General features: G+C 56.3%; 1 protein-coding gene across 14 annotated transcripts in view; it reads left to right on the forward strand.

Annotated features, from left to right (window-relative positions):
• Nucleotides 1–23,246, forward strand: part of LOC140458868 (ICOS ligand-like) — a 55,477-nt gene that overhangs the window by 8,451 nt on the left and 23,780 nt on the right. For 3 of the 14 annotated variants that reach the window (XM_072553570.1, XM_072553573.1, XM_072553576.1), the window contains one exon: nucleotides 12,928–13,142. In XM_072553570.1, the coding sequence (XP_072409671.1) occupies nucleotides 12,928–13,142 (215 nt within the window). Of the gene's footprint in view, nucleotides 1–9,824; nucleotides 10,501–12,611; nucleotides 12,687–12,927; nucleotides 13,143–13,178; nucleotides 13,363–16,448; nucleotides 16,557–23,246 lie in introns of those variants that run through there. The other 11 variants (XM_072553575.1, XM_072553571.1, XM_072553580.1 and 8 more) reach the window with 9 other exon arrangements.

Consider the following 23,246-nt stretch of genomic DNA (forward strand, 5'->3'; position numbering starts at 1 on the left):
CCACCGACCCTCAGTAACAGCAGTGTGTACCATCCCCTCCCTCCCCCCACCGACCCTCAGTAACAGCAGTGTGTACCATCCCCTCCCCCCACCGACCCTCAGTAACAGCAGTGTGTACCATCCCCTCCCTCCCCCCCACCGACCCTCAGTAACAGCAGTGTGTACCATCCCCACCCTCCCCCCACCGACCCTCAGTAACAGCAGTGTGTACCATTCCCTCCCTCCCCCCACCGACCCTCAGTAACAGCAGTGTGTACCATCCCCTCTCTCCCCCCACCGACCCGCAGTAACAGCAGTGTGTACCCTCCCCTCCCTCCCCCACCGACGCTCAGGAACAGCAGTGTGTACCATCCCCTCCCTCCCTCCCTCCACCGACCCTCAGTAACAGCAGTGTGTACCATCCCCTCTCTCCCCCCACCGACCCTCAGTAACAGCAGTGTGTACCCTCCCCTCCCTCCCCCACCGACGCTCAGTAACAGCAGTGTGTACCATCCCCTCCCTCCCCCCACCGACGCTCAGTAACAGCAGTGTGTACCATCCCCTCCCTCCCCCCACCGACCCTCAGTAACAGCAGTGTGTACCATCCCCTCCCTCCCCCCCACCGACCCTCAGTAACAGCAGTGTGTACCATCCCCTCCCTCCCCCACCGATCCTCAGTAACAGCAGTGTGTACCATCCCCTCCCTCACCCCACCGACCCTCAGTAACAGCAGTGTGTACCATCCCCTCCCTCCCCCACCGATCCTCAGTAACAGCAGTGTGTACCATCCCCTCCCTCACCCCACCGACCCTCAGTAACAGCAGTGTGTACCATCCCCTCCCTCCCCCCACCCTCAGTAACAGCAGTGTGTACCATCCCCTCCCTCCCCCCACCGACCCTCAGTAACAGCAGTGTGGACCATCCCCTCCCTCCCCCCACCGACCCTCAGTAACAGCAGTGTGTACCATCCCCTCCCTCCCCCCACCGACCCTCAGTAACAGCAGTGTGTACCATCCCCTCCCTCCCCCCCCACCGACCCTCAGTAACAGCAGTGTGTACCCTCCCCTCCCTCCCCCACCGACGCTCAGTAACAGCAGTGTGTACCATCCCCTCCCTCCCCCCACCGACGCTCAGTAACAGCAGTGTGTACCATCCCCTCCCTCCCCCACCGACCCTCAGTAACAGCAGTGCGTACCAACCCTTCCCTTCCCCCCCCCACCCTCAGTAACTGCAGTGTGTACCATCCCCTCCCTCCCCCGACCGACCCTCAGTAACAGCAGTGTGTACCATGCCCTCCCTCCCCCCACCGACCCTCAGTAACAGCAGTGTGTACCATCCCCTCCCTCCCCCACCGACCCTCAGTAACAGCAGTGTGTACCATCCCCTCCCTCCCCCCACACTCAGTAACAGCAGTGTGTACCATCCTCTCCCTCCCCCCACCGACCCTCAGTAACAGCAGTGTGTACCATCCCCTCACTCCCCCACCGACACTCAGTAACAGCAGTGTGTACAATCCCCTCCCTCCCCCCACCGACGCTCAGTAACAGCAGTGTGTACCATCCCCTCACTCCCCCACCGACACTCAGTAACAGCAGTGTGTACCATCCCCTCCCTCCCCCCACCGACCCTCAGTAACAGCAGTGTGTACCATCCCCTGCCTCCCCCCACCGACCCTCAGTAACAGCAGTGTGTACCATCCCCTCCCCCCCCCACCGACGCTCACTAACAGCAGTCTGTACCATCCCCTGCCTCCCCCCACCGACCCTCAGTAACAGCAGTGTGTACCATCCCCTCCCCCCCCCACCGACCCTCAGTAACAGCAGTGTGTACCATCCCCTCCCTCCCCCCACCGACCCTCAGTAACAGCAGTGTGTACCATCCCCTCCCTCCCCCCACCGACCCTCAGTAACAGCAGTGTGTACCATCCCCTCCCTCCCCCACCGACGCTCAGTAACAGCAGTGTGTACCATCCCCTCCCTCCCCCCACCGACCCTCAGTAACAGCAGTGTGTACCATCCCCTCCCTCCCCCCCACCGACCCTCAGTCACAGCAGTGTGTACCATCCCCTCCCTCCCCCCACCGACCCTCAGTAACAGCAGTGTGTACCATCCCCTCCCTCCCCCACCGACCCTCAGTAACAGCAGTGTGTACCATCCCCTCCCTCCCCCCACCGACCCTCAGTAACAGCAGTGTGTAACATCCCCTCCCTCCCCCCACCGACCCTCAGTTACAGCGGTGTGTACCATCCCCTCCCTCCCCCCACCGACCCTCAGTAACAGCAGTGTGTACCATCCCCTCCCTCCCTCCCCCCACCGACGCTCAGTAACAGCAGTGTGTACCATCCCCTCCCTCCCCCCACCGACCCTCAGTAACAGCAGTGTGTACCATCCCCTCCCTCCCCCCACCGACCCTCAGTAACAGCAGTGTGTACCATCCCCTCCCTCCCCCCACCGACCCTCAGTAACAGCAGTGTGTACCATCCTCTCCCTCCCCCCCACAGACGCTCAGTAACAGCAGTGTGTACCATCCCCTCCCTCCTCCCACCGACCCTCAGTAACAGCAGTGTGTACCATCCCCTCCCTCCCCCCACCGACCCTCAGTAACAGCAGTGTATACCATCCCCTCCCTCCCCCCCACCGACTCTCAGTAACAGCAGTGTGTACCATCCCCTCCCTCCCCCCACCGACCCTCAGTAACAGCAGTGTATACCATCCCCTCCCTCCCCACCAACACTCAGTAACAGCACTGTGTACCATCCCCTCCCTCCCCCCACCGACCCTCAGTAACAGCAGTGTGTACCATCCCCTCCCTCCCCCCACCGACCCTCAGTAACAGCAGTGTGTACCATCCCCTCCCCCCACCGACCCTCAGTAACAGCAGTGTGTACCATCCCCTCCCCCCACCGACACTCAGTAACAGCAGTGTGTACCATCCCCTCCCTCCCCCCACCGACCCTCAGTAACAGCAGTGTGTACCATCCCCTCCCTCCCCCACCGACGCTCAGTAACAGCAGTGTGTACCATCCCCTCCCTCCCCCCACCGACCCTCAGTAACAGCAGTGTGTACCCTCCCCTCCCTCCCCCCACCGACACTCAGTAACAGCAGTGTGTACCCTCCCCTCCCTCCCCCCACCGACCCTCAGTAACAGCAGTGTGTACCAACCCCTCCCTCCCCCCACCGACCCTCAGTAACAGCAGTGTGTACCATCCCCTCCCTCCCCCACCGACGCTCAGTAACAGCAGTGTGTACCCTCCCCTCCCTCCCCCACCGACGCTCAGTAACAGCAGTGTGTACCATCCCCTCCCTCCCCCACCGACCCTCAGTAACAGCAGTGTGTACCATCCCCTCCCTCCCCCACCGACGCTCAGTAACAGCAGTGTGTACCCTCCCCTCCCTCCCCCACCGACGCTCAGTAACAGCAGTGTGTACCATCCCCTCCCTCCCCCACCGACCCTCAGTAACAGCAGTGTGTACCATCCCCTCCCTCCCCCCACCGACCCTCAGTAACAGCAGTGTGTACCATCCCCTCCCTCCCCCCCCACCGACGCTCAGTAACAGCAGTGTGTACCATCCCCTCCCTCCCCCACCGACCCTCAGTAACAGCAGTGTGTACCAACCCCTCCCTCCCCCCCACCGACCCTCAGTAACAGCAGTGTGTACCATCCCCTCCCTCCCCCACCGACCCTCAGTAACTGCAGTGTGTACCATCCCCTCCCTCCCCCCCACCGACGCTCAGTAACAGCAGTGTGTACCATCCCCTCCCTCCCCCACCGACCCTCAGTAACAGCAGTGTGTACCAACCCCTCCCTCCCCCCACCGACCCTCAGTAACAGCAGTGTGTACCCTCCCCTCCCTCCCCCACCGACGCTCAGTAACAGCAGTGTGTACCCTCCCCTCCCTCCCCCACCTACGCTCAGTAACAGCAGTGTGTACCCTCCCCTCCCTCCCCCACCTACGCTCAGTAACAGCAGTGTGTACCATCCCCTCCCTCCCCCCACCGACCCTCAGTAACAGCAGTGTGTACCATCCCCTCCCTCCCCCACCGACCCTCAGTAACAGTAGTGTGTACCATCCCCTCCCTCCCCCACCGACCCTCAGTAACAGCAGTGTGTACCATCCCCTCCCTCCCCCACCGACCCTCAGTAACAGCAGTGTGTACCATCCCCTCCCTCCCCCCACCGACCCTCAGTAACAGCAGTGTGTACCATCCCCTCCCTCCCCCCCCACCGACGCTCAGTAACAGCAGTGTGTACCATCCCCTCCCTCCCCCACCGACCCTCAGTAACAGCAGTGTGTACCATCCCCTCCCTCCCCCCACCGACCCTCAGTAACAGCAGTGTGTACCATCCCCTCCCTCCCCCCACCGACCCTCAGTAACAGCAGTGTGTACCATCCCCTCCCTCCCCCCACCGACCCTCAGTAACTGCAGTGTGTACCATCCCCTCCCACCCCCCACCGACGCTCAGTAACAGCAGTGCGTACCATCCCCTCCCTCCCCCCACAGACACTCAGTAACAGCAGTGTGTACCATCCCCTCCCTCCCCCACCGACCCTCAGTAACTGCAGTGTGTACCATCCCCTCCCTCCCCCCACCGACCCTCAGTAACTGCAGTGTGTACCATCCCCTCCCTCCCCCCACCGACCCTCAGTAACTGCAGTGTGTACCATCTACAAGACCCACTGCAGGAACTCACCAAAGATCCTCAGGCAGCACCTTCCAAACCCACAGCCACTTCCATCTAGAAGGACAAGGGGCAGCAGGTACACGGGAACACCCCCCCCCTGCAAGTTCCCCTCCGAGCCCCTCACCATCCCAACCTGGAGATATATCGGCCGTTCCTTCCTGGTTTAGAATCCTGGGATTCCCTCCCTCAGGGACATTGTGGGTCTACCCACAGCACATGGACTGCAGAGGTTCAAGAAGGCAGCTCACCCCCACCTTCTCAAAGGGAGCAACTAGGGACAGAGGGCAATAAACACTGGGCCCAGCCAGGGACCCCCATGTCCCTTGAATGGATCCTGATTTTCACACAAGCATCACTCGGTCTCACTGTCTCGCTGCAAACAGACTGGGAATGGGGAGGGTGGGGGAGAGTCAGACAGACCTTGGAACCATCTCCTTGGTGCCATCTACTGACCCAGGCCCTCAGAGTGTCACCCACAATGTCTCTGCCCCTTCAGTCTATGGAGGGGGGGGTTTGGGGGGTGATGCCCCTTTACTGGGCACCCTCAGGGCCCTGTGCACCCACCCACTGCAGGGGGCAGAGGCCAGTGTCCATACACCAGATGCAACGTGGGTAGAACACAGAGCAGATTCACTCCACCCCATCATCGACCCCAAGGCCAGGCAAGGTTTCCCCTGGCGATGTCACTCAGAATCACTGCCCACACCTCAGTCAATACCTCAGCCCTGCCATTGCTGCCAGCTGCCTGTCTCCCCAAGCCCCAGGGCTCAAGGGAAGAGATACTAAATCTGCACAACAGGGATAAACATGTGACAACCTCCAAACACCAGGCCCCGCTCTCTCTCTCTCCTCAAACACCAGGCCTCCCTCTCTCTCCTCAAACACCAGGCCTCTCTCTCTCTCCTCAAACACCAGGCCTCTCTCTCTCTCCCCAAACAACAGGCCTCCCTCTCTCTCCCCAAACAACAGGCCTCTCTCTCTCTCCTCAAACACCAGGCCCCGCTCTCTCTCTCTCCTCAAACACCAGGCCTCTCTCTCTCTCCCCAAACAACAGGCCTCCCTCTCTCTCCCCAAACAACAGGCCTCTCTCTCTCTCCTCAAACACCAGGCCTCCCTCTCTCTCCTCAAACACCAGGCCTCCCTCTCTCTCCTCAAACACCAGGCCTCTCTCTCTCTCCCCAAACAACAGGCCTCCCTCTCTCTCCCCAAACACCAGGCCCCGCTCTCTCCCCCCTCCCAAACACCAGGCCTTCCTCTCTCTCTTTCCTCAAACAACAGGCCTCTCTCTCTCTCACTCCCCAAACACCAGGCCTCCCTCTCTCTCCCCCCAAACGCCTCCTGCTACAGCACTCCATCAGATAGAGGGCCCCCCTACTACAGCACTCATTCAGAAACAGGGCCCCCCCTACTACAGCCCTCCATCAGACACAGGGCCCCCTACTACAGCCCTCCATCAGACACAGGGCCCCCTACTACAGCCCTCCATCAGACACAGGGCCCCCCCTACTACAGCCCTCCATCAGACACAGGGCCCCCTACTACAGCCCTCCATCAGACACAGGGCCCCCTACTACAGCCCTCCATCAGACACAGGGCCCTCCTACTACAGCCCTCCATCAGACACAGGGCCCCCTACTACAGCCCTCCATCAGACACAGGGCCCCCTACTACAGCCCTCCATCAGACACAGGGCCCTCCTACTACAGCCCTCCATCAGACACAGGGCCCCCCCATACTACAGCCCTCCATCAGACACAGGGCCCCCTACTACAGCCCTCCATCAGACACAGTGCCCCCCCTACTACAGCCCTCCATCAGACACAGGGCCCCCTACTACAGCCCTCCATCAGACACAGTGCCCCCCCCTACTACAGCCCTCCATCAGACACAGGGCCCCCCCTACTACAGCCCTCCATCAGACACAGGGCCCCCTACTACAGCCCTCCATCAGACACAGTGCCCCCCCACTACAGCACTCCATCAGACACAGTGCCCTCCTACTACAGCCCTCCATCAGACACAGGGCCCCCCCTACTACAGCCCTCCATCAGACACAGGGCCCCCTACTACAGCCCTACATCAGACACAGGGCCCCCCTACTACAGCCCTCCATCAGACACAGGGCCCCCATACTACAGCTCTCCATCAGACACAGGGCCCCCCTACTACAGCCCTCCATCAGATACAGGGCCCCCCTACTACAGCCCTCCATCAGAAACAGGGCCCCCCTACTACAGCCCTCCATCAGACACAGGGCCCCCCTACTACAGCCCTCCATCAGACACAGGGCCCCCCCTACTACAGCCCTCCATCAGACACAGGGCCCCCCTACTACAGCCCTCCATCAGACACAGGGCCCCCTACTACAGCCCTCCATCAGACACAGGGCCCCCTACTACAGCCCTCCATCAGACACAGGGCCCCCCCCTACTACAGCCCTCCATCAGACACAGGGCCCCCCCCTACTACAGCCCTCCATCAGACACAGGGCCCCCCCTACTACAGCCCTCCATCAGACACAGGGCCCCCCTACTACAGCCCTCCATCAGACACAGGGCCCCCCCTACTACAGCCCTCCATCAGACACAGGGCCCCCTACTACAGCCCTCCATCAGACACAGGGCCCCCCCCCCCTACTACAGCCCTCCATCAGACACAGGGCTCCCCTACTACAGCCCTCCATCAGACACAGGGCCCCCCCTACTACAGCCCTCCATCAGACACAGGGCCCCCTACTACAGCCCTCCATCAGACACAGGGCCCCCCCCCCCTACTACAGCCCTCCATCAGACATGGGCCCCCCCCCTACTACAGCCCTCCATCAGATACAGGGCCCCCCCCTACTACAGCCCTCCATCAGACACAGGGCCCCCCTACTACAGCCCTCCATCAGACACAGGGCCCCCCCCTACTACAGCCCTCCATCAGACACAGGGGCCCCCCACTACAGCCCTCCATCAGACACAGGGCCCCCCCCTACTACAGCCCTCCATCAGATACAGGGCCCCCCCTACTACAGCCCTCCATCAGACACAGGGCCCCCCTACTACAGCCCTCCATCAGACACAGGGCCCCCCCCCTACTACAGCCCTCCATCAGACACAGGGCCCTCCTACTACAGCCCTCCATCAGACACAGGGGCCCCCCCCACTACAGCCCTCCATCAGACACAGGGCCCCCTACTACAGCCCTCCATCAGACACAGGGCCCCGTACTACAGCCCTCCATCAGACACAGGGCCCCCTACTACAGCCCTCCATCAGACACAGGGGCCCCCCACTACAGCCCTCCATCAGACACAGGGCCCCCTACTACAGCCCTCCATCAGACACAGGGCCCCCTACTACAGCCCTCCATCAGACACAGTGCCCCCCCTACTACAGCCCTCCATCAGACACAGGGCCCCTTACTACAGCCCTCCATCAGACACAGGGCCCCCTACTACAGCCCTCCATCAGACACAGGGCCCCCTACTACAGCCCTCCATCAGACACAGTGCCCCCCTACTACAGCCCTCCATCAGACACAGGGGCCCCCCACTACAGCCCTCCATCAGACACAGGGGCCCCCCACTACAGCCCTCCATCAGACACACTGCCCCCCCCTACTACAGCCCTCCATCAGATACAGGGCCCCCCTACTACAGCCCTCCCTCAGACACAGGGCCCCCCTACTACAGCCCTCCATCAGACAGGGGGCCCCCCCCCTACTACAGTCCTCCATCAGATACAGGGCCCCCCCCTACTACAGCCCTCCATCAGATACAGGGCCCCCCTACTACAGCCCTCCATCAGACACAGGGCCCCCTACTACAGCCCTCCATCAGACACAGGGCCCCCCCTACTACAGCCCTCCATCAGACACAGGGCCCCCTACTACAGCCCTCCATCAGACACAGGGCCCCTCTACTACAGCCCTCCATCAGACACAGGGCCCCCCCTACTACAGCCCTCCATCAGACACAGGGCCCCCTACTACAGCCCTCCATCAGATACAGGGCCCCCCTACTACAGCCCTCCATCAGACACAGGGCCCCCCTACTACAGCCCTCCATCAGATACAGGGCCCCCCCCCTACTACAGCCCTCCATCAGACACAGGGCCCCCCCCTACTACAGCCCTCCATCAGACACAGGGCCCCCTACTACAGTCCTCCATCAGATACAGGGCCCCCCCCTACTACAGCCCTCCATCAGATACAGGGCCCCCCTACTACAGCCCTCCATCAGACACAGGGCCCCCTACTACAGCACTCCATCAGACACAGTGCCCCCCTACTACAGCCCTCCATCAGACACAGGGCCCCCCCCTACTACAGCCCTCCATCAGACACAGGGCCCCCTACTACAGCCCTCCATCAGACACAGGGCCCCCTACTACAGCCCTCCATCAGACACAGGGCCCCCTACTACAGCCCTGGCACGGTGGCACAGTGGTTAGCACTGCTGCCTCACAGCGCCTGAGACCCGGGTTCAATTCCCGCCTCAGGTGACTAACTGTGTGGAGTTTGCACATTCTCCCTGTGTCTGCGTGGGTTTCCTCCGGTGCTCCGGTTTCCTCCCACAGTCCAAAGATGTGCAAGCCAGGTGAATTGGCCATGCTAAATTGCCCATAGTGTTAGGTAAGGGGTAAATGTAGATGTAGATGTAGGGGTATGGGTGGGTTACGCTTCGGCGGGGCGGTGTGGACTTGTTGGGCCGAAGGGCCTGTTTCCACACTGTAAGTAATCTAATCCTCCATCAGACACAGGGCCCCCTACTACAGCCCTCCATCAGATACAGGGCCCCCCTACTACAGCCCTCCATCAGACACAGGGCCCCCCTACTACAGCCCTCCATCAGACACAGGGCCCCCTACTACAGCCCTCCATCAGATACAGGGCCCCCCCTACTACAGCCCTCCATCAGACACAGGGCCCCCCCCCTACTACAGCCCTCCATCAGACACAGGGCCCCCCTACTACAGCCCTCCATCAGACACAGGGCCCCCTACTACAGCCCTCCATCAGACACAGGGCCCCCTACTACAGCCCTCCATCAGACACAGGGCCCCCCTACTACAAACCTCCATCAGACACAGGGCCCCCTACTACAGCCCTCCATCAGACACAGGGCCCCCTACTACAAACCTCCATCAGACACAGGGCCCCCTACTACAGCCCTCCATCAGACACAGGGCCCCCTACTACAGCCCTCCATCAGACACAGGGCCCCCCTACTACAAACCTCCATCAGACACAGGGCCCCCTACTACAGCCCTCCATCAGACACAGGGCCCCCCCCCACTACAGCCCTCCATCAGACACAGGGCCCCCCTACTACAGCCCTCCATCAGACACAGGGCCCCCTACTACAGCCCTCCATCAGACACAGTGCCCTCCTACTACAGCCCTCCATCAGACACAGGGCCCCGTACTACAGCCCTCCATCAGACACAGGGCCCCCCCTTCTACAGCCCTCCATCAGACACAGTGCCCTCCTGCTCCAGCAATATGTTGATTGGGAGGTTTTAGGTCGAGTTGTGACATGAATGAAATGCTAATGTTTTTCATTCGGCTTCTCTGCATCACACATTTTCTGAGGGAGTGTCGTTCGACGGGAAACATGACTCTGTTTCGCTCTCCGCACAATGCTGCCGGACCTGCTGAATTTCTCCAGCGCCCTTTGGTTTTTGTCCCCCTTCTCCGGTCGAAGGGGATAGATCCCGGCTTCTCCCGGGCTCTCTCCCCCTGAACTGGGATCTCCTCCTGCCTGGGATTATACCAGGAGATCTCCGAGTCCGAGAGCCCTGACCTCCGGCTCCCCTCGGTTCCAGGGTGTGAGCTAGTCAGAAGGATGGTGAGTGTGCATCTGTGTGTGTGTTGTCGGAGATGGGGGTTTAAAGTCCGCACGAGAGGAAGGCAAAAGCATATTGGCATTACCGCTCCGTCAGAGCACGTAACTGCAACTGCTGGAATCTGTACTGAACACAAGAAAATCTGGAGATCGTAGCGGGGTCAGACAGCATCCAGGGAGAGAGAGAGAGAGAGAGAGAGAGAGGGGGAGGGTGGGAAGGGGAGAGAGAGAGAGAGAGAGAGAGAGAGAGAGAGAGAGAGGGAGGGAAGGGGAGGGAGGGAGAGAGAGAGAGAGAGAGAGAGAGAGAGGGAGGGAGGGAAGGAAGGGGAGAGAGAGAGAGAGAGAGAGAGAGAGAGAGAGGGAGGGAAGGGGAGGGAGGGAGAGAGAGAGAGAGAGAGAAAGCTAATGTTTTCGAGTCTGGATGACTCTTTATCAGAGCTGATGTGAACTGTGGGAAGCGGGGGGTGGGGGGGCAGCATTTACGCGCCCGGTGGTTAGGGGGTCAGAATGCTGGGGGAGAAAGACTGTTGGTGGGTGAAGTGAGAACATGAGACAGTGCTCTGTCTCACCGCTCGGCTGGGAGTCTGGGTGGATCCCTGATCCAGTGAAGCTCAGCACAAACTGGGAGAACAGCATCCCATCTGCTGGCTTGGCACTTGACCAACCTTCCAGACGTCCTGCAGAGCTGGACACCTTCCAGATTGTGAACCACCTCCCATTCCTTTCTTTCTGCTTGTTACATTCTCTGTCACCCTCTCTCTCTCTCCCACCAGCGCACTGGGGGATTGCCTGTCCTTCCTCGCCTGGCATTTAGGAACACCATGGTTCTGCCGATTCCAATCACTTAAGGTGAACTATCAACATCTTCCCCACCCCCCCCCGCGTTCTGTAACATAAATGCTGTCCCCCTCCACACTGGCCCAGCTCTGAAACATTCAGACTTGAAACAGTCACTTGCTCTGTCTCTCTCCCCATGATTTGGAGCTGCCGGTGTTGGACTGGGGTGGACAAAGTTATAAATCTCCCAACACCAGGTTACAGTCCAACTGGTTCGTTTGGAAGCACTAGCTTTCGGAGCGCTGCTCCTTCATCAGGAGGTTGAGATTGTGCTCACAGACTCGATAACAAAAGGAGTCCAGTGTCATGGAGTATGATGTTAACTTCTCCAATCACCTGATGAAGGAGCGTCGCTCCGAAAGCTAGTGTGCTCCCAATTAAACCTGTTGGACTATAACCCGGTGTTGGGTGATCTCAACTCTCTCTCCATACATGCTGTCTGACCAGCTGTGATTAGATTAGATTAGATTACTTACAGTGTGGAAACAGGCCCTTCGGCCCAACAAGTCCACACCGCCCCGCCGAAGCACAACCCACCCATTCACCCCTACATCTACCCCTTACCTAACACTACAGGCAATTTAGCATGGCCAATCCACCCTAACCTGCACATCCCTGAGCACTATGGGACAATTTAGCATGGCCAATCCACCCTAACCTACAAATCCCTGGGCACTATGGGACAATTTCCCATGGCCAATCCACCCTAACCTACACATCCCTGGGCACTATGGGACAATTTAGCATGGCCAATCCACTCTAACCTACAAATCCCTGGGCACTATGGGACAATTTAGCATGGCCAATCCACCCTAACCTGCACATCCCTGGACACCATGGGACAATTTAGCATGGCCAATCCACCCTAACCTACACATCCCTGGACACCATGGGACAATTTAGCATGGCCAATCCACCCTAACCTACACATCCCTGGACACTATGAGACAATTTAGCATGGCCAATCCACCCTAACCTGCACATCCCTGGGCACTATGGGACAATTTAGCATGGCCAATCCACCCTAACCTACAAATCCCTGGGCACTATGGGACAATTTCCCATGGCCAATCCACCCTAACCTGCACATCCCTGGGCACTATGGGACAATTTCCCATGGCCAATCCACCCTAACCTACACATCCCTACACATCCCTGGGCACTATGGGACAATTTCCCATGGCCAATCCACCCTAACCTGCACATCTTTGGAGTGTAGGAGGAAACCGGAGCACCCGGAGGAAACCCACGCAGACACTGGGAGAACGTGCAAACTCCACACAGTCAGTCGCCTGAGGCTGGGATCTCCAGCATTTGCTGTTTTCAGTTGACATTATCACCGGCTTGTCTTGGTAATGCAGTTCGGGGGGGGGAAAAAAATACACACTCAATAAAGTAACTTCTCGTTTTGTTTCAGAAGAAATTAATATGCCCGCAGGTGATTTGGCAAAAGTACAACAGAGGGCCCGACTTGAAAGAAGAAGGCTTTTTCAAAAAAAAAACAGTTGGTCGTAAAAGGAAAGAGTGTAGGATCAGCTCAATATTGTGAATCACTCTCTCTCTCTCTCTCTCTCTCTCCTCTCCACTTGGCAGCAGAGTAGAAACCATTGGGTTCCCTCGCACATGCGGTGCACACTGATCTCATTGAAAGGAGGTGCCTTTGGAGGGGAAAGTCCAGAGCTCGGCATTTCTTTTTTTGGTTTCAGACGTAAACTTCCACACTCGAAGCGGTGTCACAACGCAGGGTTCAAATCCCAGCGACAGGACCTGAGGAACTCCAGCCTGCACTCTGTCTGGGCCGTGTTCAGGTAGGTTTCCTGAGCAGGTTTAGCAGCTTCAGACCGGGGCGGGGAAAAAAAAAACTTGTAACTGAGGGAACTTTGCGACATCGCTTTTCTTAAAGTTAAACAGGAGAATCTGTGAGAACTGTCAAACCTTCGAGAGTGATGTTAGGATGAACGTTTGAAGCTCAAGTATTTTAGAATCATTTCGAACCACAGGTAATCTTCAGTATCGTTCAGATTTTAGGTAAGATTTTCAGGACTGCCTTAAATCTGAAGGTGGTTATCTCCCCCTATTTTAAATTTGGTATTTGTATTTGCATGTTAAAGATAAGCTTCAGGGAATAATTTCAGATTCAGTTTTAAGTTTAAGAACTGTGACAGTGAAACTGAAGTCATCCTAAAACTGCTAGTAAATCGATCAATCATTTTGAAGCACGGGTTTATTTATTTAATATAAAACATACATAGTTTTATTGATTCATTTGTGGGGGCCCCCTGTATTTATCTCCTCATCCCTAGTTGCTCCCACCCCCCCTCCTTGAGAAGGTGGGGGGGGTGAGCTGCCTTCTTGAACCTCTGCAGTCCATGTGCTGTGGGTAACCCCACAATGTCCCTGAGGGAGGGAGTCCCAGGGTTCTGACCCAGGAAGGAACAATTTCTAAATCAGGATGGTGATTGGAGGGGAACCTGCAGGGGGTTGATGTTCCCATGTCTCTGCTGCCCCTTGTCCTTCTAGATGGAAGTGGTCGTGGGTTTGGAAGGTGCTGCCTGAGGGTCTTTGGTAAATTCCTGCAGTGGGTCTTGTAGATGGTACACACTGCTGTTACTGAGCGTCGGTGGGGGGAGGGAGGGGATGGTACACACTGCTGTTACTGAGGGTCGGTGGGGGGGAGGGAGGGGATGGTACACACTGCTGTTACTGAGGGTCGGTGGGGGGAGGGAGGGGATGGTACACACTGCTGTTACTGAGTGTCGGTGGGGGAGGGAGGGGATGGTACACACTGCTGTTACTGAGCGTCGGTGGGGGGAGGGAGGGGATGGTACACACTGCAGTTACTGAGCGTCGGTGGGGGGAGGGAGGGGATGGTACACACTGCTGTTACTGAGTGTTGGTGGGGGGAGGGAGGGGATGGTACACACTGCTGTTACTGAGCGTCGGTGGGGGGAGGGAGGGGATGGTACACACTGCTGTTACTGAGGGTCGTGGGGGGGAGGGAGGGGATGGTACACACTGCTGTTACTGAGGGTCGGTGGGGGGAGGGAGGGGATGGTACACACTGCTGTTACTGAGGGTCGGTGGGGGAGGGAGGGGATGGTACACACTGCTGTTACTGAGGGTCGGTGGGGGGAGGGAGGGGATGGTACACACTGCTGTTACTGAGTGTTGGTGAGGGGAGGGAGGGGATGGTACACACTGCTGTTACTGAGGGTCAGTGGGGGGAGGGAGGGGATGGTACACACTGCTGTTACTGAGCGTCGGTGGGGGGAGGGAGGGGATGGTACACACTGCTGTTACTGAGGGTCAGTGGGGGGAGGGAGGGGATGGTACACACTGCTGTTACTGAGCGTCGGTGGGGGATGGAGGGGATGGTTCACACTGCTGTTACTGAGGGTCGGTGGGGGAGGGAGGGGATGGTACACACTGCTGTTACTGAGGGTCGGTGGGGGGAGGGAGGGGATGGTACACACTGCTGTTACTGAGGGTCGGTGAGGGGAGGGAGGGGATGGTACACACTGCTGTTACTGAGGGTCGGTGAGGGGAGGGAGGGGATGGTACACACTGCTGTTACTGAGGGTCGGTGGGGGGAGGGAGGGGATGGTACACACTGCTGTTACTGAGCGTCGGTGGGGGATGGAGGGGATGGTACACACTGCTGTTACTGAGCGTCGGTGGGGGGAGGGAGGGGATGGTACACACTGCTGTTACTGAGGGTCGGTGGGGGAGGGAGGGGATGGTACACACTGCTGTTACTGAGGGTCGGTGGGGGGAGGGAGGGGATGGTACACACTGCTGTTACTGAGCGTCGGTGGGGGGGGCGGGAGGGGATGGTACACACTGCTGTTACTGAGGGTCGGTGGGGGGAGGGAGGGGATGGTACACACTGCTGTTACTGAGGGTCAGTGGGGGAGGGAGGGGATGGTACACACTGCTGTTACTGAGGGTCGGTGGGGGAGGGAGGGGATGGTACACACTGCTGTTACTGAGGGTCGGTGGGGGGAGGGAGGGGATGGTACACACTGCTGTTACTGAGCGTCGGTGGGGGGGGCGGGAGGGGATGTTTGTGGGTGAGGGGCCAATCCAGCCGGGGGCTGCTTTGCCCCTGGATGGTGTCGGGTCTCTTGAGTGTTGTTGGAGCTGCCCCCATCCCTCACCCTCCTCTGACTGGTAACAGACTCTTCCTTCTGTGATGTGGAGTGCCAGTGTTGGGACTGGAGGTGTGACAAGGTCAGACCCATACACATGATCGAGCCGATAGGTTTATTGAAAGAAAGCTTTTTGGAAGTTTTGAGATGTGAGGTGGTGTCGATTTCAAATGAACCCATTGGATTCGATGAACCCGGTGGCCCGTGACCCTTGTCTAACCCTTGAACCCCTTCACCCACGTCTTGACATTTTCTGCTGTCACCCCCTGCCAGCCCTGAGACCTTTCTTTCTGCGGGGTTGGGGGGAGTGGGGGGGGGCGAAGATTCTGCATTGCTCCCCCACCCCCAACCCCTGTGAGGGGGCAGATGTTTCCTGACACATTCCTGCCCATCTCCCCCCTCCTTAGAAAGAGAGGGGGTTTGGATTTGACAGACTCTGAATCTTCCCCCCCCAACCCCTCCACCCAGAAATAGTTTCTCTCCCATCAACCTGTCACTCGATGAGACACCCCTATCCCATTCACCCCCTTGACTGGGGTGGGTGGGGGTGCACACGCCAAATTTACAAGGCCCTCCCTCTGGCCTGAACTCTTTCAGGAGTAGCGGTCTTTCTTGAGGGGTCCATGGGGGGGGGGGAGAGTGGGGTATCAGGGGCTGGTTTTGCCCCCGATGGATGTTACTGAGGTGTTGGGAGTTACCCTGCTCAGAAACACCCATGAAGCTGGTGAAAATCAGCTCTCAAAACACCACAGGCGATTGAGGGAGCGAGAGAGTGAGAGAGAGAGAGAGAGAGTGAGCAGCGCTCAGTGGGAGGGAGTGTAAATAATTAACATTATGGACAAGAGGGATCGAGATCACAGCCACTTCGCATCACCCAGAGAGTGGGTCCAAGGGGAGCAAACGTCTGGGCTACAGTCTGAAAGAGAGTCTCTGTTGTGACTCACGCTGTGATTTTCCCAGAGACCAAGTGACACTAGAATTGAAGGTGAAAACTAAGATGAAGTCATCGATTGATAAGGAGCAAGAAGTCTCAATTTGCAACCGATTGGTCACCAGCAAGACAGAATGCCACTCGTGAGCAGTGAGAGTATTATCTGTATAAATGAGCACATAATAGCATGCACGAGCATACATTAGCATACATTAATGCATTTTAGCATATATTACCATGGATTAGCATGTATTGCCATGCATTAATATGCATGCACCCATATTACCATTCATCAGCATACATTAGCATGCAATTATAACCAAACACTGCCTCAGTAACATCGCGTTTCTGATGCTCTTTTCCATCGGATGAGACAGTCTGGTGACAGTCTGAATGGATACCTGGTGACCACAGCTCATTGCCTACCCAAAACCCAACCCCACCACCCTAATCCAAAGTCTAACCCTAACCTTAAGCCCCAGCGCCTAACCTCAACCCAGAAACCCAACCCTAATTCCAAACCTAATCTCAATCCCAACTCTAATCCCAATCCCAAACCTAACCCTAATCCCATTCCCAACCCTAATCCTAAAACCAGCTCTAACCTCAACTCTAACCCAACCCGAACCCTAATCCCAATCCTAATCCCAACACCTTAATCTCACTCCAATCCTAAACCCAACATCCTAACCCCAGTCCAATCCTAAATCCGCCTTTGGGCGGCACGGTGGCACAGTGGTTAGCACTGCTGCCTCACAGCGCCAGAGACCCGGGTTCAGTTCCCGCCTCAGGCGACTGACTGTGTGGAGTTTGCATGTTCTCCCCGTGTCTGCGTGGGTTTCCTCCGGGTGCTCCGGTTTCCTCCCACAGTCCAAAGATGTGCAGGTCAGGTGAATTGGCCATGCTAAATTGCCCGTAGTGTCAGGTAAGGGGTAGATGTAGATGTAGATGTAGGGGTATGGGTGGGTTACGCTTTGGGGGGGCAGTGTGGACTTGTTGGGCCGAAGGGCCTGTTTCCACACTGTAAGTAATCTAATCTAATCCAACATCCTAACTCTAATCCCAACCCCAACCCCAGCCGTAACCCTAACTCTCACCCTGACCCTAACTGAGTACTGTGTTCAGTTCTGGTCTCCCTGTTATGTTAGTTGAAGCTGGAGAGGGTCCAGAAGAGATTTCCCAGGATGATGCCGGGTATGGAGGGTTTGAGTTATACGGAGAGGTTGGAGAGGCTGGGAGCTGTTTCACTGGAGTGTCGGAGGTTGAGAGGTGACCTGATGGAGGTTTATAAAATCCTGTGGGGTATAGATAAGGTGAGTGGCTGATGTCTTTCCCCCATTTCAAGATTATAGAGTGTGTTTTTAAGGTGAGGGGAGAGAGATTTAAAAAAAAGATATGGGAGCAATTTGTTCAGATCACGACTGACTGTGTGGAGTTTGCACATTCTCCCAGTGTCTGCGTGGGTTTCCTCCGGGTGCTCCAGTTTCCTCCCACAGTCCAAAGATGTGCAGATTAGGGTGGATTGACCATTGCTAAATTGTCCCATAGTGCCCAGGGATGTGTAGGTTAGGGTGGATTGACCATTGCTAAATTGTCCCATAGTGCCCAGGGATGTGCAGGTTAGGGTGGATTGGCCATGCTAAATTGTCCCATAGTGCCCAGGGATGTGTAGGTTAGGGTGGATTGGCCATGCTAAATTGTCCCATAGTGCCCAGGGATGTGCAGGTTAGGGTGGATTGGCCATGCTAAATTGTCCCATAGTGCCCAGGGATGTGCAGGTTAGGGTGGATTGGCCATGCTAAATTGTCCCATAATGCCCAGGGATGTGCAGGTTAGGGTGGATTTGCCATGCTAAATTGCCCGTAGTGTTAGGTGAAGGGGTAAGTGTAGGGGAATGGGTCTGGGTGATTTGCGCTTCGGCGGGTCGGGTGTGGACTTGTTGGGCCGAAGGGCCTGTTTCCACACTGTAAGTAATCTAATCTAAAAGTTCCTGTGTGGAATGAACTTCAGAGGGAGTAATAGATGCGGGTACAGTCAGTCCTGATATAACGTGATCGTTGTGATCTTGCGTGATAGGAAAATCTCTCAGTAGCCGCGTTATTGAAACTAACGGGGCCGGAGTTGCAGTATAGCCACTAAGGAAAGTTCACGTTCTACAAATAATGGTCGAAATCCTTCAAGCGCATTTAGCCGATCCGCGTTGAGGAAACACGTGTTATAGCAGAAGCGGCTGAATAGTTACAAAGTTTAAAAGACATTTGGATAAGTACCTGAGTAGGAAAGGTTTGGAGAGATATGGACCAGGAGAAGGCAGGTAGGACCAGTTCAATTTGGGATTATGGTCACCATTAACAGACCCTTTGGCCCATGCCAACCATAATCCCAAATTAAACTAGTCCCACCTGCCTGCTCCTGGCCTATATCCCTCCAAACCTTTCCTGTTCGTGCATCGATCTAAATGGCGTCCATCCCCTACTGTAGGCCAGATACCCCGGTAGTGGGCACATACCCTGAAAGGGCCTGATATGCTGTTGTAGGTCAAATCCCCTGGTGTAGGGCAGATGCCCTGTTGTAGGCCTGAGGCCTGTGTAGGTCTGAACCCTGAAGTTCTGTGGAGTGGTGAAACGTCAGAAGCCTGTGGTAGGCCGGGTTTGTGAGGGGATCCACGGGAGAAATGGCTGTTTGGTCAGAGGGCTGCAGGGGTGACCTCTGGGGGAGTAAATGAAGGGGCATTCTGGGCCAGAGTGTAGGGTGTCAGGGGGGTGGGTAGGCAAAAGAGTGAACGGAGACATAAAACAAAAACCAGAAAGCGTGAGACAATCAGCGGCCTAGCAACTGTTGTTCTGGGTAACGGTCCAGAAATAGAAGGTCCCAACCAGGACAGGGGTGTGTCGGGGGTTGGGGGGGGTGGTAGATCTGTACAGCGGCCAGTCCAGTAGCTGAGGTCTGTAGGACCAGGCCTGAATCATCCAGGCCTCAGGTAGGCCCGGAGCTCCGTGGGGTTGGGGGCGGACGGTTTCCAAGGCTGCCTCCCCGTTGTTGTGGTCGCTCTTGAATCCTCCCAAAACCGTTGTATCGTTAGTCAACGTCATTGAGGCCGTGTGGCCCCAAGGTCCTGTAGCCCGGGTCAGGATGCCCCCCACTGCCAAACCCAGGGCCACTTACCCTGGTCACCCTGTTCAAAATCAGCCGCAGTGGGGTGTCCCAGAGCAGGAAGGCCAGGAGCCCCTAGCTCATGTGGGCCCCAGTCCCACTCTCCAGTACATGTCCCCAAGACCCCCCTCCTCAGCTCATAAAGGAGGAAAGGGGGTCGCGAGGACTGATCTAGGGGGAGGGGGATTAACAACCGAAGCAAGATCACAAGCGAAGTCAAAATGTGCCCTCGCCCTGGACAGCGCTCCACGTGCGGTCGAATTGCCAGGGGGGTTGGGGTGGTTCAGGTGGGTGGGGGGGTGTTTCAATAGGTTAAAAGCCTGACCCCACGGTTGGTGACCAGGAGGGACACAGATTGAAGCGAATGGAGAGAGAAAAGGTAGAGAGAATGTGTTTCTCTCGATGAGTTGTTGTGGTCCGGGACGCGTTGCACCGAAAGGGCGCAGTTCCAACAGGAACATTCCAAAACCGAGGGGATAAACAGGGGAAATCCCGGAAGGGGACAGATCTGCGGAGTTCTGGGGAGATGAGGTGTGGGGGAGTGAGGGTTGGTGGTTGGGGTTTGGCGGGGGGGAGGAGGGGAGAGTGGGGCAAATTGGCTCGGGCAGTCAAAGGGGCAGCTTTTTCTCTTGTGGCGAGGTTCTGTTATTCATCCTGAAAGCAATTGCCAGGCGACTGAAGGTCTGGGGAGAAGGAGACCGACTCTGACTACAGAGAAAAGTTTATTCTGAGAATGCAATCCGAAAACAGGGAATTCCCCCTTGTTCACACGGGGCAGTCCCATCCTTGGAGGGACAGGGAGACGGACGGTAAAAAAAGGATCAAAATATTTCTTAAATACCAGACTGGCTGCTTTTATTTTGCAAAGTTTCATACCTCCAGTCAAATGTGTTCCCTTTCAGACTGCTTTCATTTATTGTATTGAGTGTAAGAGTTGGGAGGTCATGTTGCAGCTGTTCCAGACATTGGTTAGGCCACTGTTGGAATATTGCGTACAATTCTGGTCTCCTTCCTATCGGAAAGATGTTGTGAAACTTGAAAGGGTTCAGGAAAGATTTACAAGGATGTTGCCAGAGTTGGAGGGTTGGAGCTACAGGGAGAGGCTGAACAGGCTGGGGCTGTTTTCCCTGGAGCGTCGGAGGCTGAGGGGTGACCTTATAGAGGTTCATAAAATTATGAGGGGCATGGATAGGATAAATAGGCAAAGTCTTTTCCCTGGGGTTGGGGAGTCCAGAACTAGAGGGCATAGGTTTAGGGTGAGAGGGGAGAGATATAAAAGAGACCTAAGGGGTAACTTTTTCACCCAGAGGGTGGTACGTGTATGGAATGAGCTGCCAGAGGATGTGGTGGAGGCTGGTACAATGACAACATTTAAGAGGCATTTGGATGGGTATATGAATAGGAAGGGTTTGGAGGGATATGGGCCGGGTGCTGGCAGGTGGGACGAGATTGGGTTGGGATATCTGGGTCAGCACGGACGGGTTGGACCGAAGGGTCTGTTTCTGTGCTGTACATCTCTATCACTCTCTGACTCTCTGAGGAACTCCCTTCAGCACGGAAAGCTGTTGGGGCCAGTCCATTAGATAGATTCAAGAGTGGACATGGACCAGGGGGCTAAAGGGATCAAGGGTCATGGAGAGAGGGCGGGAATTGGATACTGGTATCAGCCGTGGTTGTGCTGAATGGCAGTGCAGGCCCGAAGGGCTGAATGGCCTCCTCCTGTATCTATTTTCTTTGTTTCGGACGAATGGTAAGGCTGACGTTTGAACGCATAGAACAGCACAGCACAGTACAGGCCCTTCGGCCTTCAATGTTGTGCTGGCCTTTTATCCTACTCTAAGGTCTGACTAACGTACACAACCTCCATTTTGGTATCTTCCATGTGCCGAGCATCTATCCTAATGTTTTTCAAAATTTTCAGCATATCCTCCTTCTGAACCTCAACCTGATCAAACATGTCAGACTGTTTCACACTGTCCTCACAAACGTCAAGGTCTCTCTCAATAGGGAATACTGAAGCAAAGTATTGATTAAGTCGCTAAGTTTCACTGGAATCACCTGACTTGACTTGTTGGGAGGGAAGGAAAACAACGATAGCTCAGTGGTTAGCACTGCTGCCTCACAGCGCCAGGGACCCAGGTTCGATTCCAGCCTCAGGTGACTGTCTGTGTGGAGGTTGCACATTCTCCCCGCGTCTGTGTGGGTTTCCTCCCACAGTTGAAAGATGTGCAGGTTAGGGTGGATTGGCCATGCTAAATTGTCCTATAGTGCCCAGGGATGTGCAGGTTAGGGTGGATTGGCCATGGGAAATTGTCCCATAGTGCCCAGGGATGTGTAGGTTAGGGTGGATTGGCCATGGGAAATTGTCCCATAGTGCCCAGGGATGTGCAGGTTAGGGTGGATTTGCCATGCTAAATTGTCCTATAGTGCCCAGGGATGTGTAGGTTAGGGTGGATTGGCCGTGCTAAATTGTCCCATAGTGCCCAGGGATGTGCAGGTTAGGGTGGATTGGCCATGCTAAATTGTCCCATAGTGTCCAGGGATGTGCAGGTTAGGGTGGATTGGCCATGCTAAATTGCCCCATAGTGTCCAGGGATGTGTAGGTTAGGGTGGATTGGCCATGCTAAATTGTCCCATAGTGTTCAGGGATGTGTAGGTTAGGGTGGATTGGCCGTGCTAAATTGTCCCATAGTGTCCAGGGATGTGTAGGTTAGGGTGGATTGGCCGTGCTAAATTGTCCCATAGAGCCCAGGGATGTGTAGGTTAGGGTGGATTGGCCATGCTAAATTGTCCCATAGTGTTCAGGGATGTGTAGGTTAGGGTGGATTGGCCATGCTAAATTGTCCCCTAGTGCCCTGGGATGTGCAGGTTAGGGTGGATTAGTCAGGAGTAAATGTAGGGGGATGGGTCTGGGTGGGATACTCTTCAGAGCGTTTTTGGGCTGAAGGGCCTGTTTCCACCCTGTAGGGATTCTATGAAACAACCCCAAGGCTTTTCCCAGTTTCATCGATCATTCCTGAACCGGGGAGCTGACCTTTGCCCTCCACCTTGGTCTCCCTCCCTTGAGCAATAAATCCGATCTGAGTCATCACATCAATTGTTGTCACCATAATCGCTCGCACGTTTTTTTTTTGTTCCAGCCCCACACATTTCCCTTTGGAAAATATTTTTGTGATTCGAAAAGGAAATAGAGCTCCCACACTCTCTCATTTAAAATAAAAACAACGCTCCCTGAAAACAGTGGGAAAACCACTTACCTGCGGTTGGTACAACCACCGACACAGTTTATCACCTTGCTCACGATGGTAACGTGAGAAAGATATTGGAGGATAATGGCTTGGAATGCACTGCCTGAAATTCCTCGCAGATTTCACAGGAACTGTTATTTCCCCTTGAGGGGGGAGTTGAGGAGCAGGGGGTTAGAATCTCAGAATAAGGGTCGCTCATTGAAGTCGGAGTTGAGGTGGGGGGAGTGTTCTCCCTGGGGGGGGAGTGAACCTGCTGACTCTGAATCACCGAGAGCTGGAGTGGGCTGCGTCATCCAAAGGTGAGACGGACAGAGTTTTAAACAACGAATTGGTGGGGTGGTGGTCAGGAGTTATAGTCACAGAGTCATAGAGATGTACAGCACGGAAACAGACCCTTCGGTCCAACCCGTCCATGCTGACCCAGATATCCCA

Source organism: Chiloscyllium punctatum, chromosome 34 (assembly GCF_047496795.1).
Source record: "Chiloscyllium punctatum isolate Juve2018m chromosome 34, sChiPun1.3, whole genome shotgun sequence".
Classification (NCBI taxonomy): Eukaryota; Metazoa; Chordata; class Chondrichthyes; order Orectolobiformes; family Hemiscylliidae; genus Chiloscyllium; species Chiloscyllium punctatum.